The sequence below is a fragment of the Phasianus colchicus genome, chromosome Z (assembly GCF_987193195.1).
Source record: "Phasianus colchicus chromosome Z, bPhaCol1.hap1.1, whole genome shotgun sequence".
Lineage (NCBI taxonomy): Eukaryota > Metazoa > Chordata > Aves > Galliformes > Phasianidae > Phasianus > Phasianus colchicus.
Window position 1 is genome coordinate 88,573,582 of NC_143476.1, and position 20,913 is coordinate 88,594,494.

Below are 20,913 nucleotides of genomic sequence, written 5' to 3' on the forward strand. Positions count from 1 at the left end.
GAATAGTTCTGCTTTATTGTGTTCAACATACATCTTATATACCATTCACTTACAAGCCAGGAATTCCAATCCCCCTAATTAGTTAATTAGCCTAGCTTCTCCTGAACAACAGTGATAAAGGATGAAAGGTTTCTTAAGTGTGATAAGGTTAACAATCCGTACAAGCAGAACCTCCTGTTTACCCTTAGATGCAAACAGATACCGTTTGCTCTCTGTCTTACACTCCAGACTCCCAAGGTTTCACAGTGATAGAGTCTATTAAGGAGTCTGATAAACTCTTTGGTGACTGCTCACAGTTACATCTTCCCTCACAGCCTTGAACACCTGAAGGGATGGGACACCCCTTCTTCTGGGATGCCCCTCTCTGGCCAACGTGTTCCAGTGCCTCACCACTATCTCAGAGGAAAATTTCCCATGACATCTAGCCTGAATCTCTCTTCTTTAAGTTTACAATTTTCTCCCTGTATTCTATCACTCTTTACCTGCATGAAAAGTTTATATTGTTCCTGTTTATAAGCTCTCTTTGAGTACTTGATGGCCACAGTGAAATATCCCTAGAGATCTTTCTTCTTCAGTCTGAAGTCCGGCTCCCTCAGCCCGTGTTCATAGAAGAGGTGCTCCAGCCCTCTGAGTGTCTTCATGTCTTTCCTCTGGACCCACTCCAAAAGCTCCAACCCTTTCTTGTACTGTGTCCCAGATTTGAATACATTACTCCAGATGAGGCTTCACAAGAAAAGAGCAGAGGGGACAGTTACCACCCTTGCCTTGCTGTCACCTCTTTTTTGATGCTACCCTGGGTATAATTGGCCTTTCAAGCAGTAAGTACATACTGCTGGCTCATATGAAGTTTTACATCTATCAAGACCACTAATAAAAGGGGTCTTGGCCTTCAGCCTTCACCTGGACACAGAGCCATTTATCACAGCTCTCTGGCTGACCTTCCAATCAATTCCTTTTCCACCAAATATCCATGCTTTGAACCTATATCTTCCCAATATAAAGATAAGAATGTGGTATGAGACCCTGTGTAAGACACTGCACAAGCCCAGGTAGACATCATCAGTTATCCATCAGTTGTCCACCAATGCAATTACTCTATCAAAAAAGTCCATCCATTTGGTCAGAAACTATCTGCCTTTGATTAAGCTATACTGGTTGTCTTGGGTCACCTCCTCATCTCTCATTTGTCCTAACATATCTTCCAGAAGAATCTATGCAATGATTTTCTTAGGCACAGATTTGGAGCTTACATAGTTCCCTTTCTTTCTCCCTTTCTCAGGAACAGGACTGGTATTTTCCATTTTTCATTCAGCAGAAACTTCACCTTATAGTTACAATTTTTCAAATACAATGGAGAGCAGCTTGGCAACTGCATCAGCCAGCTCCTTCAGGACCTTGAGACAACTCATTGACCTTGGGAATTGGACATCATTCAGCCCCATAGACATGTACACATTCAGTTGCATGAGATAGTCTTGAACTTGTTCTCCTCCTCTGTGTGGTGTTTTGCTCTCACATCCTCACCTACAAGTTCAGGGCTGTGAAATTTGGGGATGTGGGAGACACAAGAAGCCTGGCTGCCAGTGAAGACCAAGATAAAGCTCTTGCTGAATACTTCTGCTTTCTCCATGTCTGTTGTAGCTAGTTTTTCATTCTCATTTGTCAGCAGGAGGACAGTCTCCTTGGCCTGTCTCTTCTGACAAAACAGCCTGTAGAATTCCATCTTATTTTTCACATCCCTTACCAAGGTAAATTCCATCTGTGCCTTGGCTCTCCTTATTCCATCTCTGTATGCCTGGATTACATCCGTGCATTCTTTCCAGGTGACACAGCCTTGTTTCCATTGTCTGTACATGTACTTCTTATCTCTCAGTTTGAACTGGAGATCCTTGCTCAGTAATTCCAGTTTCCTTCCTCCTCTCCATGTTTTTCTATACTGGGGGATAGAGAGCTCTTGCATTCTCAGAAAGGTATTCTTATAGCACTGCCAGCTTTGCTCCACTCATCAACTCCTTTGTTGTTCATAAGCACAGTTTCTCAGAGAATCTCATCCAGCAATTCTTTAAAGAGCCCAAATTTCACTGTCCTGAAATTCAGAGTCCTGGCTTTGGGTTTTGTCAGGCACATCTTCCTCAGGATCACAAACTCTACAAAAATGTGATCGCTACAGTTCAAGGTGCCTCCAATCTTAACCTCTTTAATGATCTCCTCTGTGTTGGTGTGTACCAGGTCCAGAAATACTTTTTCTCTGGATGGTTTGTCTAATACATAGATAAGGATTTTATCCTCAACACACTCCAGGTGTCTTTGGGATTACTTGTAGAATACTCCGTGTTAAAGGTAAAAATCTTAAAAATGGACAGTGTTTATCATGATTTAGTAGCCCTTCTGGTCAGTGAAGACTACCCCATAAAACTGAAAGTGATGGTCTTGTCAGATTTCAAAGACAATGACACAAACTTCCACCGCCAGCATTTCAACTAGGACGGCTTTTAGTTGAAGCCCCATCAGATGTAAGGTGGTGTAATATAATTTCTGTTAGCACTATTTATTTAAATCATAAATAAATTTGCATAGACGAGAACAGCTATTGCTGCTATCAGTATCTCACCATTTATAAAACCTAGAGAAGTTAGTTGAAGAACATGGTGAAAACATATGTAGGCATTTGTTAGATTTATCTGTGCACCTAAAGCAAAAGAAACTTTGGATTTTATTGTGAAGCTTACCTGCAACATAGTAAAATCCGTAAGTTGCTTGACAATGGAAATCCATTGATTATCACTGTGTAACTTTATTTTTCAAAGAATATCCCCCCATTAGTGGTACCCACAGAAACTATCATTCCTTCTAATTCCCAAAGATAAATAAAAACTAGGTGTAGGTAGAATTCATTATTTTCAAAGAACAGTGAAATCAGAAGTCAATAGATTCAGAAAAGTCCGTGAGAGAACATGAGTCCCATAATAGCACAGAAATTCCTGAGAAATAAAAGTGGCCTAAAATGTGTGACATAGAAGAAAGGCAATATGTTTATTTCCAGAGAGATAATTTGTTACAGATATGGATAAATGTTATGCTGGATTTCCTGTTTGTCGTTTTCTTGGAATTAACTTCATTTCATACCTGGTCTATATATATATATTTTTTTTTTCCTAATAATCTGTTACTGTGTTGCTGTGAGAACCTGAACTCTGGTTGGACAGGTCACCATTCTCCCTGAACACTCTAAGTTGCCTGTACTTGAAACATCTCCTTGAAACCTCTCATTCTCATTGAAACCTCCAGGGAATCATTTCCCTACAGGCAACTTTCTTTATCAGCACAGCCTTAGCCCTGGATATGCTCATTTTGGATTATTCTTCTTTCTGAAAACCCAGAAATTTATCTGTAATTGTAAAATTTTAGTAAATTGATGGAAAACTTACCAACAGATGCACAAAAAAAAACCATGAGATGTGTTTTGTGACTTGAGACCAGGCTCTCAATAGTAGTAATAAAATTCTAAAGAATATAAATGCTTTTTTTTTTTTTTTTTTTTTGGGGGGGGGGGGGGTACAAAGATTTTTAAGTACCTTTATTTGTTATTACGGGTGTTATTCCACCTACTTGGGAATTTCTTTGTATTTCTGTACAATTTTGAGTGGTTATACTACAAACTTACCCAACAGGAAAGATATATACTTACTCTAAAATTGCACTCTGTTGTTTATCATGTGTTTTAGACCATGAATAAAAAATAAATCTTTCTCAGAATGTCCTCATTGCATTCTCTGATGAAAATGCTGAACAAATAAATCTCAAAAGTCATATTTCCAGGCCTGCCTCTAGTCACCTGCATGTTTTTAAATTCAGTATTTCAGTTCTCTGTTCTTTAAATTCTATTCTCTTTTCCTATTTAGAGTGTTGATTTCACAGAGAAGAAACTGTACTGTGTCAAGGAGACACTCATCTTGATTAGGTCCTTTAGGTATTCCTTCAGCATGTACTTAGAATGCATCGTAAGTTTTCCTTCTCTTTATGATTATTTATTATTCATACTTTGATATTGTCTAGAGACCAATAAGTTAAGATTATTTCAAAATGCAATATGTAGACAAATATAGATGGCAGGTGTATCATTAAAGTTGGGTGTATGTACATAACAATGGATTTAGTTACCACTACTCTTTTCCAGTCAGATCTGATTTATTATTATTATTATCATTATTATTATTATTATTATTATTATTATTATTATCATTATTTTCTCCTCTGAATTTCCAACAAATGAATATGTGGTAATTCTCTAGTTGTTTTGCTTTCTTTAGTTGATAGGTCTAGTTTTTATTTTTGATATTTTGGATATTTTAATGATTGCTAATAAATTTAATAGTGGTTTGGAGACCTGATACATTTTATCCTTAATTCAAATAATTTATGAGAACTTTATGAGGAGTTATTATCCAAGGAATATGGATTACTAAAGAAATAATAAGAGAAATTATATCATTAGCTGCTACATATAGCCATCTAATAATTTTATAAAGGTTAGACCTAAGTTCAAAACTTTTGAAAATCTCAAAGATATCAGGAAAAAACATGTTTTAGTTTAATGGGTTAGGGTTTTGTTTTGAACTATTTTTTTATAAGTACTAATGGTTTTACTGTCTCTCAAATATCAGACCCAGATTCTGCTGTCTTCCCCTGTTTTTTGCTACAACAGTCACTGATGTAGAAATAAAAAAAATATTTTAGTCAATCAAAATTTATTCCTGATCTTATTTCAATCTCTGATTGTCCCATTGTAATCTAGCCATTAGATAATTGTTAAGAACTAATGATGACTTTCAGTATGTTGTTGATACACATGAATATTTATCATTACCTGAAGTTGTAATATCAGTAAAGCCAATAGAGTCAGTAGAATATGGGATCTCCGATTCAATTCAATGCAATTATTACTCTGTATTCCAAGATAATGTCAATTAATAGTTTAAAATTGGATAATGACACTAAAATAACAAAAACAATAACAAATTTTAAAGCACACTCCGGATTGGATTTTTGACCTTATTTAGATATCATAAATTGAAAGATTGTTTTCTGTTTTGTCAGATTTTTGGTTTGTGTTCTGCAATTCTAACATAGCTTTCTATAGAGCATGAAACCACATAAATATTTCAAGAGATGACTGTGGTATGACTTCAACACTATGTAATTGTCATTGAAACAAAAAACAAAAAACAAAAAAAAACACTTTTATCTAAAGTTTGCAAATATTGTTTCTCTGTGGGTACTATTTAGGATTAACTTCTCATAGTGTGGGAATCTCAAGTAGGTGGAGAGATGGAAAGAGATGAAGAAGACAAAAATCTTTACTTACCGATTGTTGGATCATGATAATCAGGGAACCGATGGCTTATGAACTGCATTGTCATTGCTGGAGAGAAGAAAGAGTATCAGAAAGAGATTGATATTATCAATACCAAATGACATCAAGGAAAACAACAAACAATTCACTTATTCAAGTATTAGTTTAGAAAGTGAAACAAAAGTTGTCTCGTGTCTACAGACAAGTATGCATTTATATTATTAAGTAGGCACTGATACATATGGATAAAAGCTATTTCACTGAATTTCCTCTTTTTAAAATTGCATTTATCAGTGTATTACAATTTTACATCTTTTTAACATCTGGTAAATATTATTAACTCAATCTTGTCTATAGAGAAAGATCATTAGGATGAACATTTTTGCAATACATTTCTAGTTCTGTATAGTCCAGCTACACCAGATGCTATAGACAGGATTTAAATAAATCAGTTATAACTGTGAATTAGCTTTATAGAGTAATAAATAGGTAAATAGGTCTATTATTATTATTATTATTATTATTATTATTATTATTATTATTAAATATATGAAGCCACTGAGTTGTTTTTGTGATGACCATGGAACTCTGATCACTCTGATGACAACTAGTAAAGTCAGTCACTCCCCTGTGGCTGCCAAACCAATGCATAAATACATAAATAAATAAACAAAACAGGATAGTTTGATCTGAATTAAAAAAATAAATTGTTCCATTTATTTTCCTAACAACAAAATTTCTAGTTAAAAAAACCCTAAAATTCCCATAAATTGTAGTAAAATGTAGGAAATGAAGTGTTACAGTTAAACAATAAGTAGGTTACAGAGGAAAACATTCAGGCAGCTTTTGAGTATCTTCCTGGACACTGCACTTGCCCTAGTTGAATCTTATAACGTTCTTCTCGACCCAGCTCTCCAGTCTGTCCAGGTCTTGTTGAAAGGCAGAACGGGCTTCTGTTGTGTCAAACACTTCTCACAGTTTTCTATCTGCAAACTTGCTGCGGGTTCACTCTATTCATTCAATCAGGTCAGTGATGGTGTTGAACATTATCAGACCCAGTTCCAACCCCTGGAGAGCACCACTAGTTACAGACCTCCAACTAATCACCTTATAACTATCTTATATATCTATCTTTTCCTTTCTCTAGTAAATCTTCAATAATTTTATACAAAGTGAAATAAATACAACAATCAGGTTAACTCTAGATTAATTCTGTAATGGTTTCTGAAACATCACAAATTGCAATTCTGACATATGTAAGTGATAGAATATGTCTACTTTTGCATCCAATACTTCCCCTCCCTACCCCCCCCCCCAGTAAAGCTTGCCATCACTTCATTGGAAATATTAGTGTCACGGAGTTAACTAGGGTGGAGGGGGAGACGGGGTTGCAGATCCTTCAGGAAAATTGCTTTGCAATGCTTGGAATATGCGGCTTACTGGCAACCAGATTCCAATTAATGTAGAAAGCCAAGCAGTCATATCTTATCCAACATTGCATTTTGCTCATGGCATGTAAACTTCAAAGACTTTGAATAAGCACAAAGGTAGGCATCATTAGGTGACCATAATGTCAGTAGTCCTCAGAAACAACAGCTAAGAAGTAAAGGAATCTGCCTAACATAGAGCTGTGAGGAAAACGCCTTCAACAGCAAAAGAAATGAATTCCAGTTGCTCAAAAAACAGGAAAAAAAAAAAAAAAAAAAAAAAAAAAAAGTCAATGCATATTAACAAAACAAACGCTTTCTTTTTTCAAGTCAGTTTCATTATTTTCATTTTTCACGTTTCTTAATACCTGCATTCAAATTTCTGTATAGCACATATGGGGACATTTTACACAGAAGCAAACAGATAAATAAATAAATATCCTTTCTGAATTGTAACTATTAATAATAATTATTCTGTTGTAGTTTTATGATTTGTGATCAGTATTCCACATCAGAATATCAAGTAGTGCACTGGGAGTTAAAGACCTAATGCTGTAGTTCTGTGGATTGTCAGTAGTTCCAGTTAGCTGGTCTCAGAAGAGAAGAATGAACTAAAGCTCCCAGAAGACTTCATTATTTAATTTATGTTTTCCTTTAAGAGGGAAAGATATAGCTGCCTGGGAGTCACAAGACTGACTTTTTGCCCACCTTTGCTCTAGGTGCTTCCTGACCATCTAATCTACATCATTAGAGTAAGGTCATAAGTTTTGGACACTATCTCATTTTATTCTATTTATTAGCCTCGATTCCAATTCTATTGTATTATACCATATTATCTCTCATTCTGCTATCGTATTTAATAGATTAGTTGTTTCCCTTAGCTCTATACCACTGTTTTTTCTTGTCTAGACCCATCTCCCTACCTTTTGCCTTCTTCCCACCCCCTTTTCTCAGGGCATGGGACAGTGGGTCCCTTCGTCCTATCATAAAACTAGGTCAAACCAGGCCAAACCATAATACAGTAATAACATATAATAGCAAAGACAAGGCTCTGTAGTTCTGCCTTATATCTTGAACATGTCAAATATCTTGAACAGAAGAGATTACGAACAAGAAATTCCACATTCTGAAAATCCTGTGTATAAATACACTCATTTTTAAAACAGCATTATATTGTTTAATGTTTGTCATAGTTATATTCTAAGAAATCATGGAGTAAAGGAGATAGTTTCACAAAATATTACAGACAAGGAATATAGCAAATTATTGCATCTTTAGTATAGACAAATATAAATGTTAAAAAGGAGCATTATAAATTCTTAATACTTCAGAAAGTATAACTATGTATAAAAAATCTCATTCAGTTTATATGTAAAACAAACAAACAAACAAAAAAAACCTACGTGTGATGACATTAATATATTTTATATTTGTCAGATAAGTTATTTGTAAGTACTACATATGTTTGGACACTTTAATTTCCAGAACATTAGTTCTGGAAAACTGGAGTGACATATTTAGTCATCTATCTGATAATTGCTAGTGCTTTCTGAAGACTAAATTCATACCTAATGTGATCTGTTTAGTTTATTCCAAAATACTGGAGCATTATCAAAAATGTTATTCATTTGTGTTACACATACACATTTTGAGTCTTCTGAGGGCCTTCACCAAAATTAAATTGGTTTCACTGCCTCCTGCCTTTTTCTTACTAAGTTTATTTTTTAAAGCAAACTATTGTTTATCTGTTCTCAGTCTGCTTCTTCTTGGAGCTATGCCTGCATCCCAAAATCTCTTGTTAACAAATGAAAACAGGACTCTCAGAGGACACCCAGAACTCAGAGTAAACATTTTTCCTCTCTCCTGAGGCAGATCCAAATCAATACATCCATTACGTACTCATCAAATCCATAGGATCTGAGAGGATTGAAATCAATTGTGAAATAAGCAAAAAGTTAACTGCTGGGGCTTGTAAAATTTCTCTCTCTGAACACTGTTCATAGACATCATTAAACCTTGTGCAGCAACCTAGGTTGTACACAGTGCTTTGCTAGCAGAACTGAAAATAAATTTATGGCACAAATTACTATAAATGTCTTACGTCAGATGGAAATGGAGATGCTGAATATAAACTCTTTGCTCCAAAAATACTGCAATAAAAACCCTTTGTCAAGAGGTTTTTTGTTTGTATGTTTGTTTTCCAGATTGTCTCCTAATCACCAGGGTACATGACCTCTTCAGTGTCTTGAGTGTTTTATCACTTTCTACAAGTGGATTGGTACCTTCTCCAGGAAGAAGGCTATATGGTTTTGTTTTCTCAGACAGAAGGAATTCAGGTATTCTTTGATCTTTTCCATAATTAAATTACAATAAAAAATAATGAAGCTGGGGTATAATATATGACAATTGTAACCAGTCTTCTTCTGCATGTTCTTTAAAATTAAAAAAAAAAAAAAAGAAAAAGAAAAAGAAAAAGAAAAAATCTGTTAAAGCTTACCGAAGTAGGCTTTAACCCTTGTCCTGTCAGTGGGCTTTTGATCACAAATATTTTATAAAGAGTCTCTTGCTCTTCAGGGGAAGCTTTTTTTTTTTTTTTTTTTTTTCTTTTTAGACAGGATTGCTTTCTAATAAAGGACAAATTAAATATTTAAATTAGCATATGGTTACAATACACTTGCAGAGAGAGGAAAAAGGAGTTGAGAGAACTTCATAACTTCATACAGAATTTATGCAGTCAGAATCAACCCATTTTCATTCTTTGCAGCTTTGAACGGAATGTGCTGCACTTCTGAGACACTGCACTCTGTCTTATTTTTCTACCATTTCCAGAGAAATCTGGTGAAATAAGACCAGTTTGGATGAGGACTAGGGCAGCCTGATCTAGTTGGTGGCAACCCTGTCTACAACAGGGGACTGGGTCCTTCCAATACAAGTAGTCTACGATTCTATGGTACAATTCCATGAAATGGAATCATTATCAAATGATTCCAAGCCACGAAGGATTATGAATTTTGATACACAGTATTCTTCATTGATTTTTACATGTATTTATTTTACCTGTGGATGCTTAATTTAGATCACAGTACAGTTTAGAATAAATGTCAACTGCAATCACCTGAATGCAAACAGAACCAGTCAGACTGATGAAATAATATTGTTACCTACAAGCGCTTAACCAATGTGGAAAAAATTACTGAACAACTAAAATATCAAAAATAAGAGAGGTAGTTTGACGCTGGTGAAGAGAAGAATATCTAAACTAGCAGTATTTTATGATGATATGTAGCTAACTTAAATATATGAATGCCAAAACACCTACTATGTGGAAGAGTATATGAATAGCCTGACTCCTCTCAGAATCATTTGGACAACCAATTTTCCACTGATAAGACATATGTTGTGTTGGATGTGAACACATAATATCCATGGTGATTAAACATTGCATCTCTCAGAAGGTAGGTAAGTCGTAATTGTTTTCATCTATTTGGATCAAAAAGATAAACGATAAAATATGTCTAATGCAGGCTGCTACAGACATTAGTGAAATTTATGTACTTGTGGAAAGGAAGTAGATAATGATTATCTTCTCAAAATACAAAGAAGAAAGGATTATCAATTAAATATCCATTGATAAAATACTTTTAAGCACTGGGTATAGCTAAATACACGATTGTCTTATTACATAGTAAAAGACAAACTATATTACAGGATTTAAAATAATGGATTCATATAATGTATAATTAATTCTAATAAACTCAGAAATCTTAACTCCAAGACAAAGGTGTTTTTTACTTCAAAGTGCTGAGAATGTGAGAATTTTCAAGAAGTTTTGATATAGTTTATTTTATTAATATATTCTTCCCCAAACAACTGCTACAGACTAGAATCACTGAGAGCACACAGCCTAATGGTAACTTTGTTCTGACCCATTACAACCATTTCTACTCTGTTATAATTTGTAAGAAATAGGATTTGAGATTTACTGCATGCTTTGACAAAAGAATGCTGCAAAAACAGTGAGCTGCAATTATTAATTTTTTAGGTATTATAATATATTATTTATTGAGTGTTCACTGTGAAATGAGGGCAGAATAAATTTTGTTTCTCTGTGTCAAATTTATTCTGGCATACAAGAAAGGTACAGAAGGCTGTTCTACAACATTCTACTGCATATACAGAGTAAGTGATATAGCAATGCTTTTTCCATTGTTGGTAATAGGTAAGTAATAGGTTCAACTTATAAAACTGGAGTCCAAAGCAAATATTAAGTAGCTAAACAGTAGACTCTTAAAGAGCAAGAGGTTTTTTAATTAAATCTGAATGCTACTATAAAAAAAAAAAAAAAAAAAAAAAAAAAGCAACAACAAATACACATTACATTTAAAATAGAGGAAATCTTATTTCTCAGAACAGCTAGAAAAGAAACTGGATTCTTTCTTTAGTCCACTGTATTGCTAAAGATAGAGATTTCTATTTTGAATGGGTCTTAGTTAAAGATTGAATTGCAGAAAGCAATGCACAAGAAAGCATTGTTTCCTGAAAAAAAAAAAAAAAAAAAAAAGAGGGCTGTTCTGAACGTAATGTCTCCTATTTTATTATGTTAGCCCATGATGTCAGAGGCAGATGTTATTAATATCACAAGAGAGGCTGAATGGCAGAAGAGAAGCAATCTGACAAAATGGAGTCTGACAAGGAAGTACATATGAAGAAAGGTGTGTCACTGAATTCTTCCATGTGGAAAAAAGGACACCCACTGACATTCACTGAAATTTGCTGAACATTTATGGAGACCATCCAGTGAATGTGAGCACAGTAACATGGTGGGTAGTGCATTTCAGCAGTGGTGATGGTAACAGATCAGCTGGTGCAAATTTTTATAACTGCAGCATGCAGGGTTTTGTTCACTGCTGATAGAATCATATAGCTAATAATGATGTCTATGTTGTACAATATTGTTTTGTAGCTTAGACTGTGTTCTATCAAATAGTGTTATTGTGCTCTTTGTATCTGTTGTAGTTGGAAAAAAATAGGAGGCATCACTTTTGGGACAACCTGTGTATTTTCATCCTCTACAAAGCTTCCCTGTTTCTCCCGTCTTCAAGCTATAGTTGTCAGCTCTGACTCTCTTGCATCCTTATTTTCTTCCCAGGACAGTTGTGTTCTTTCTGTCCTTTCAGAGAATCACAGATATTTCCTCACTGTCTTCTTATTAAAAGCATAGCAAACAAATTTACTGGGGAAATATCTTAACATGTTGTCTCAAGAGAAAAATAAATAAATAAATAAAAATCCCAGAACTTACAGTGATAATGATTGATTTGGAAGAGGTAATCTTGCAATTTGGACTGGAGAAGAAAAGAAGCTTTATCCTGTTTTGTACTTCTAACCATTGTAGATTAAGAGGAGACTGTAATGAAAATGTCTGGAAACAAAGTAGATGGTGACAGGGGAAGGCAGGAAACATCTTCTTTTGGAAAATAGTTAAATTTTAATAGTTTCTTCTGCATCAAGAAGAAACAAATTAGATAATTTTTATGCTGTGGCTCTATCCACCAGCATGGTAAAGGGAAATAATTAGAACATCTACCAGATGAGTAGAATCTCCTTTTTTCCTCAGAGACACAGGAAAGAAAAGAAAAATAAATAAATAAATATGCTACCCTGGAACTCATTTTGAATTAATCTAATTACTAATTTCAGAGTGTATTTCAACATACTCTCGCTATTTCTATTCAAAATGTGAACGGTGGAAAAAACCATGCTTAGCTGTCTTGGAGCTGTGCAGCAGAGACTAGAGGACATCAAGTGTGAAAGTGAGTGAAACTTCATTCTGGACTTGAGACCTAAAGCAAACTTTCAGCAGAAATGTTCTCATTGCAGAATTCCAGCACTTTTGAATCAGCAAATTCTAGTGAAAAACAGGTTTTTGTTGTTGTTGTTGTTGTTTTGTGTGTGTGTGTGTGTGCTTGTTTGTTTCTTGTTTTTGACTTAATTTCTATATCCAGACTCAGTTCAAGGAGCAAAATAAAATGCACTACGTTGTAAAATTCAAGGTAAAAAATTCTGTTCAGGTTTTAGAGAACAAGGAAGCAGCTGAGACTTGCATTTATTCCTAGTATAATAGACATCACTATAATGTGACACAAATTAACAATAATGACAAGGTAGATTGCTACTATTTGTATTCTATTTCCTGTGCAGTATCTCCCTGACCCCCGACAGAGAGATCTCCTGTAAAAATACTGAGCATTTCCTACCCTACTTAGCTTACGAAGTTTGACAAGATGCATGAAGAAACAGAAATTACTTCTAGAAAGTGCAGCTATTAGCACATTTTCCCACTCTTTCATCAGTAAGAGACTTAATGTCTTATAGTGTACTTAGCTGGAAAATCTTATGGTAACTTAAACCTGCCATTAGTGAGCCATCCAAAATTTAATGACATAAAAAGGTTTTAAAGTAGAATCTAATATAATGCGGCTTTTAAAGCATAATACATTGAATAAAGCTAAATTAACTCAATTTTCTGACATTATTTCAGAGAATGGTAGAGAAAATTCTGAACTCTTGCAAATAGACACATTATGATTAAAGTCAATGGATAGACCTCTTAATTTTATGAAGTACAACAAACAATAAAAATCTATAGGCTAGTTATACAAATGTGCCCTGGCTTGCAGTTACCTATCTCAAGTAATATTAACTCACAGTGAAAAAGACTTTCAAGAAGAGATAAAGCCAGCTCATTCCATGGAAAGAAGAATCTCAGGAATGGCATCTCTTTCTCTCCCCTTTGTTAACTGCTGATATGTTTCCATTTAATGATAACTTGAGATGCTGTGTCTTGGTTTACTGCTGTTTCAGGAAGCGTAAATTGACATTGTTGTTAGGTTTCCTAACACAAACTAGTGGTTAGCTCCTCTGATATCTTCTTTGTGAAATTATACCCCATATGTCAAGCAGAGATGAATTGGCAGTGACAGCAGCTGTTTTCTATTCTGAGTGGGAGAACCGTTGCTATTCTGTAATATGGTACAAACTTTTCTGTACTTCAATGCGTGCTCCGGAAAATTGATGAGACATCACAGGGAGAGATACAACTCTTTAACTCCTCAAAAAAGCCATATTCCAGTTTAAAACATAGTTCACTTTAAGATTTTATTTTCTTACTCATCCTGAGGTTTCTGAAATCATGAGTTACTATTAACTCATCCAGATTTTCAGAAACTTTTAGAACTGAGTTCCAACTTAATAAGGCCTAGGTGTGTACTTGTCTGTGCTGATTTGAAGAATTAATATTTGTATCTCTCTCAAAAATTCAGATGTTTTTAAAGGTGTCAGTATTTAAAATAACAAACTTTTATGTTCCTTAGATATGCAGGTTTGTGGCAGGGAGGTCGGAGTGTGATGATCTCTGAGTCCCTTCCACTCCAAGCCATTCTATGATTCTAGGATTCTTAGTGAACTTTCAGTGAAAGGAAGATGCCTCCTACAAAGAAAACTGATCTGGATGAATTTCAGAAGAGGAAATTAAAACAAGTAATGATAAATTTAGTGCTTTTGATTGATGGTATCAAAATTACTGAAAATACAAAATCAGTTTAGGACTTTTGCTATTAAATATATCCATTTTTACAGTATAAACTTTATGACCAATAGTTAACCTTCTAATCTTTTCATGATCTTTTAGCATTTTCTATTTACTCTGGTGGTTTAAAATATAGTCTTTTTCTTTGTGTATAAAATACAGAAAAGTTGAAAGATATTGTAATTTTGTTGTTGTTGTTGCTGTTTTTTTTTTTCCCTCATAAATTCTTTGATTCATTCTTTTAAAGTCAGATTTTTCTCCAATGAGAGCAATGATGTTGAATGAGCTGTTTAAGCTACTAATGATTGACTCCAGAACAATTCTAGAATGTTAACAAAAATCAGAATTAATCACAAAAATTTGATTATTCCCAGAAGTCTATCCTCAACAATTCATTTCCAATTTATATTTTTAAATGCAAATTTATCTCAATAGAGATAAATATTGCACAGTATACAAGAATGAACATTATTCTTCACTACAGACGTGACTTTGAATTGAACATGTTTTTTCTTGTTAGATATCAGCAGTGTTTCTCTCTCAGCTAAGTAGTCACCACTGAGACATATTATTATTTACAAATTCATGAGTTCTGAATATTTTCCTACTGTATTAGAAGAGAATATTTGTAAGATTAGAGGAGAAGCTATTCTGCTGTTTACTCCCCTCCACACAGAACCATAAACCCAAATTAAAAAGGCTGATACTTAAAAAACTATCCAAAAATAAAATCATGCACTTGATAAAGTCCGAAACTGAGGATATTAAGCCTTCTGGATTGGGGTCATGTAGTTCTATGTTGCTACCAGCACCACTTCTAATATGGTCATGCAGGGTATGTAAAAGTCACAAAGATGACAAGAAAAGAAACTGTTGAAAAAAAGTCTCAAGTTTTAAGGTGATCCTTTTTTATTCTAAGACCATTCTTAAATTTACCAGTATTTATCAAAATTAAAATATGCAATATACAAATTTTATACAATTTAGCTGCAATAATATAAAAACAGGTAAGAGAAGGGATTCAAGTTTTGTGCCCTTGTTTTATTTGGCTCCCAATCTTTCAAATGTTGCCTTTAAAAACTCTTTGTGAATCATCAGTCTGGAGACTGCTCGTGTATGTGTTTCACAGATGATTGCTGGTATTTCTTAGAGGCACAACACCTCAGAGGTCCTAAGCCTTCAGCTATTAGGATATGATATCCACAAATACTAGACAGACTGAAAAAGGCATTCTGCATGGAAGGAAATCTGGTAATGAAGCTAGTAGAAGCTTCAAGTACTCAAAGTAACTGGAAACAGTAGAGCTTCTTGATCTTGTATATGTACTTCTGAAACAGAACAAAGTTAAGACTAAGGAAAGGAAGTTATTTCTGAGGATATTATTAGCTCTAAGTTTTTTCTTTATTTTTCGTTTACAAACAAATTAATAACCACTGTAAAACTACTGAAGAAATCATATTAACCTAGGGAGACTTTTTTTTTCAAGTTTTTTACTCTGCTAATAGCTCTTTATTATTTGAGTGTCAGAAATGTATGTATATATATGTATATGTATATATATATATTTCCACACCTGCAAAAACAACCAACCAACCAAAAAACAAAGGAAACAAAGGACCAGCAATATGGAAAGAGATCACTGAGATATACAAGACTGCTGCATACAGTCTGGCTATGAGTGAATTTAACTGCTCATTTTACATCGGGTTAGTAAAATCATCACATTTTTAACAACAGACTCAATCAATCCCTTCATCATGAAATTACCCAGAGGAAATCAGGTGCATGAGATCTAACATCTTACAAAACGAGTTACTAGTACAGTGGAGATGAGAAGACTAAAATGCATCAGGATGATAAAATAAAATTGCTACATATCTTCTCATCCACTTCTCCTTTTCATTGCAAACCTGACAGGAAGTTCACATCTCCAAAAGTGCATTCATATCATCTGACTCATGTGCATATGACTTTATGATGATATATTGTCAATGGGGATGGTTGCAAGACATCATTGGGTGTGAAAGGCAGCACTTCAGGCACTAAAAGAAGTGATTTATTTTAACACTAGTGTGATACTGAAGAGGTCAGAAAGCTGAAAAATACATACAGCAATTCTTGAGGGCTGCCTGTATCTTTGCGAAGGAAATCAACATTAGCTTATTCAAGTTTGTACCTCCAGTTCAAATAAGAGGTGTTAGAGCTATAACTACTGCAACATGGAAAAGGTTTACAATGTTTTGTTTTTGTTTTTGTTTTTGTTTTTGTTTTTGTTTTTTTCCCATCAGCTGGAAGGAAGTGACTCATGACCCAGATATGTCCTTGAGTATACTTAGGATCCCTGGAAAATACTAGTTCCAAGTATTCAGTTCTTCTGAGCTAAACTTGCTATATTTTACAATGGGCTTTCTGCCGTGATACTCTTGTCATTTACTCTGGTGAAGACCTATCTGTCTCAGGGTTTTATGCTACTATACACCATACTGGGTACACATGGTGACTCAATGTAAAAACAGTAGCAGTTAAAAAAAAAAAAAAAAAAAAAAAAGTAATTAAATATCTATTATGGAGTGGACTTAAAGGAGACAAAATTTCTAGTGTTTAAATAGAGACCAAGACACATTGGGATGGTATTGAGGAATACAAATATCTTAAAAATCTAAAAGAATCTTTAAAAGGTCTTCTTATTCGGGCAATAAAATGCATGTATATATATAACTATTTCTGCATTTTCCCAGCTGCTCTATAAAGTTATTCCCTAATCAGATAAGCTTAGCAGAAATAATTTTTTTTCTTGAGGGTAAGGTATGAATGGTTTACAGGCTGGTTTGGCCCAGATCCATGACTAGCAGGTTGGAGGGATTCATGAATCTGTGCCTCCAGAAAAGGGAAACAGGGAACTCTGTATAATTAAAAACAGTGGCAACGATCTGAAGAGAAACAAACTTATTTACTAAATATGGTAGTGGAATGCAAGATAATACACTGCAATACAATGTAATTAGAATTGAAGCTAATAAATCAAATATAATGAGAGAATGTCCAAAAAGTGGAAAGGCCTCACCACATTGCTGAGGTGAGACTCACAGTCAGGTCAATCAGCAGGGATGAGAGAGCCAAAAAAGGGTAGGTCAGGTGATCTACGAAACCTTATATCCCCTCTCTGAATGCAAAGTCCTCTGGAGTATGTAGTTCTTTTCTTCCGGACAGGTATCCAGAACTGGAGCATTAACTCTTTAACTCCTAGTGCACTACATGACGTTATGATGTGGTATACTGGTGACCAAAAATTGTAAAACCATGACAAAGGTGCTGTATTCATCTGCTCCAGCAGAGAACTTGAGTTAATATTGTCCTGCAGTAATTACTACACTGAAATTTTGTCTTCATTGTACAGTGTCATCACAGGTCAGTTCTCAACAGATAGGGATTTGGAAGTGACTAAGAAACAAATCAAAACCCTGATATATTTATGACTACCTAAAACACAAAGCAGCACACAGATTTTCATTATAACAAATGAAAGTGTTTCATTGTGCATGTTGATGAGGAACTGAGAGGACATCCAGGGGCTGTTAGAGGAGAGGTTATTGAAGTACTCTGTGTCCCAACAGTGTGATGACACTGTGCTATGCTGATTCAGAAGTGAGTCAACAGAGTTACCATAAAAGAGGAAAATCAGGTCTTTTTTGAAAAGTACTTGCAGTGATATGTATGTGACAGAATGACTCATCTGTCATCAGCATTTTAGTCAGCAAAGTATTTTGTTCAATGGCAAGTATTTATAGATGGAAAATAAATGAAGGCAATCAACATCAAGCAAGCAGAAACAAAATTTGGATGTTAAAACTGTTACATAAGACTTATGTGTGCAGTCATTACTTGCAATACTCAACACCACTTTGATGCTGTTCTGTATGTGTTCAAATCCTACCTCACCTAAATGCACAATGGTGAAAAATTTCTGACAATTTCCATGTAAAAATAATATTCTCTTGTGTAGCATTACCTACATTAAAGGTTTGTCATTAGTTTTAAACAACATGGATGATTCATGGAATCTTTTCCTTTGACAGAATCTTCCATAAAGTTCTTATAGGAAATAAACTGAGATCCTCTGAAATCAATTACTTTCTGAATGAAGCTTTCTGAATGAAGAAATTTCATTTTATTTTTACTGTTATAGTGCCTTTTTAAAAATTTATTTATTCATTTTTCCTTGATAAATCTTTGCTGGACTTCATTAGGGTCAGAACAACTTAATAGTTTTTTCCATTTATATTTTATAAATGAATGCATTCACTGTGTATAATTTTGGTCAGTTTCAAATGTCAATCCTTAGAATTTTGGTTATTTTCTAAACAGAAAAAAAAAGTAGTAGAAATATCTATTTAGAAGACATAACCTTATATTTTATAGTTTTTAGTACAAAAAATAAATCAACTAATGTCCCACACTATTATTTTTAACAAACAAATATGTTTTCTTTCACAGAAGGAAAAAAATATAAATATCTGTGCAGAGCTATCCTTTATTGAAAGTATCATAGTTTAAATGAATGGAAGAATATTTGAAGTCCAAATACATCCAAATCACATCATTTATTATGTTTTTTAGCTTTTTGAATTCATCATCCATCTACATCTCTGATAACTTCAGAAAAGCTTCTTGGTGGGGTTAGACCAAAAGTCTGTTTAGTTTAGCATCTTGTCTCTAGCTTTAGGTACACATGAGAGTTTAAGAAAGGCAGCAGGCACATAGTGATCTTTCCCAGTATGCAACTTTTCTACTATTACCATTCAGTAGATTAAGCATTTAAAGTAATCACTGCATCTAAACCACTGTGCTTGACTAAAATTTTGCATCTGAACTGTAGAATTGCACCTTAGAATTTCCTTTAGTTACAAACATTTATCCTGTATAAGAATAGTTCTGATTTAGGCAGCCACAGCTAGAAGGAAAAGGGTGAAAATTGTACAGGATCCTCAATTTACAAATACACTAAACCTAAACACTTGTGACTCCCAGTACATAAGTCATGTTAAAATTATTTTGCAGCAACTGCAGGTAGGCTGATTTCACCTGACAAACTAAAAGCTGGTTATGGCATGAAATGTTTACATAAGTAAAGGCTAATGTTTATTAGAAAAAATAAAAATAAAAAGGAAAAAATACCTGCAAAATGACTTCACCATTCAATTTCTCATCAAAGTACTCTAATTTGCTTGGTGGTTCATCACATAATTACACAGGAAGCTTCTGCTCTTATGAGTAACTTCAGGTTTATCTTTTCTACTCTTTATGCTGCATTTTTCTTTAAAGTGTAAAATGGGTGAAATAACACTTTTTTGTAATCCAGGTTTTGCATTGTTACTACACAGAGTCCTACATGAAAACTAAATATTACAAAAAAAGATATTTTTCATTTTGTATAACTGGTCTGCAGTTGTGTTTATATATATACATGTGTTTATATATTTACATACATAATATTAAAAGCATGAAATCCTGCTTCACAGAATCACACAATCACAGAATGGCCAGGGTTGGAAGGGACCTCAAGGATCATGAATCTCCAACCCTCCTGCCACCAACCTCCCCATTTAATACTAGACCAGACCGACTAGGGCAGCTGTTCCAGCACCTCACCACTCTCTCTGTAAAGAACTTCCTCCTGACATCCAACCTAAATCTTCCCTCCTCCAACTTAAAATCATTTCCCCTTGTCCTTCTGTTATCTACCCTTTCAAAGAGTTGATTGAGTTGTGTTGAGGGACATGGTTTAGTGAGTACTATTGGTGATAGGTGGATGGTTGAACTGGATGATCTTGAAAGTCTTTTCCAACCTTGGTTATTCTGTGATTCTGTGATTCCCCTCCTGTTTGTAGGCTCTCTTTAGGCACTGAAAGGCTGCAATTAGGTCACACCGCAGCCTTCTTCTCTCCAGGCTGAACAAGCCCAGCTCCCTCAGCCTGTCTTCATAGGGGAGGTGCTACAGCCCCCTGATCATCTTTGTGGCCCTCCTCTGGACCCTCTCCAATAGCTCTCTGTCTTTCTTGTGCTGGGGGCTCCAGACCTGGACATAGTACTCCAGATGGGGCCTCACAAGAGCAGAGTAGAGGAGACAATCACCTCCCTGTCCCTACTGGCCACCCATCTTCTAAAGGAGCCCAGGATACCATTTGCTTTGTGAGCTGCATGAATATATGAATTTACCAGATTTTGGAAGTGATAGCCTTCCTCTTTCAGAAACATTTGATAACAGCTTTCTCCTTACTCCAAGGCAGCAATAAAACAGTGCAGTTATTTAAGATCTTACTATTTTTACTGTTGCAAAGATGTCTAGGAAATAGACAGGAACTTTCAAAAAAAAAAAAAAAAAAAAAAAAAAGAGCAATTAGAGCAATATATAAATATATTACACAAAATTCTGTTTAGTAATTGTATGTGAATGTATGTGTATGTATTTTTGTGAAGGAGAGTTTTCTGAATCCCTTTTTTTTTTTTTTTTTTTTTTTTCCCCCTTGGCTCAAAGCTCAATCTGT

General features: G+C 34.6%; 1 protein-coding gene across 1 annotated transcript in view; it reads right to left on the bottom strand.

The window, feature by feature from the left end:
- Positions 1-20,913, bottom strand: part of RIT2 (Ras like without CAAX 2) — a 183,004-nt gene that overhangs the window by 124,104 nt on the left and 37,987 nt on the right. Inside the window, 1 exon segment of the mRNA XM_090131322.1 lies at positions 5,366-5,422. Coding sequence (XP_089987448.1) covers positions 5,366-5,422 — 57 coding nt within the window.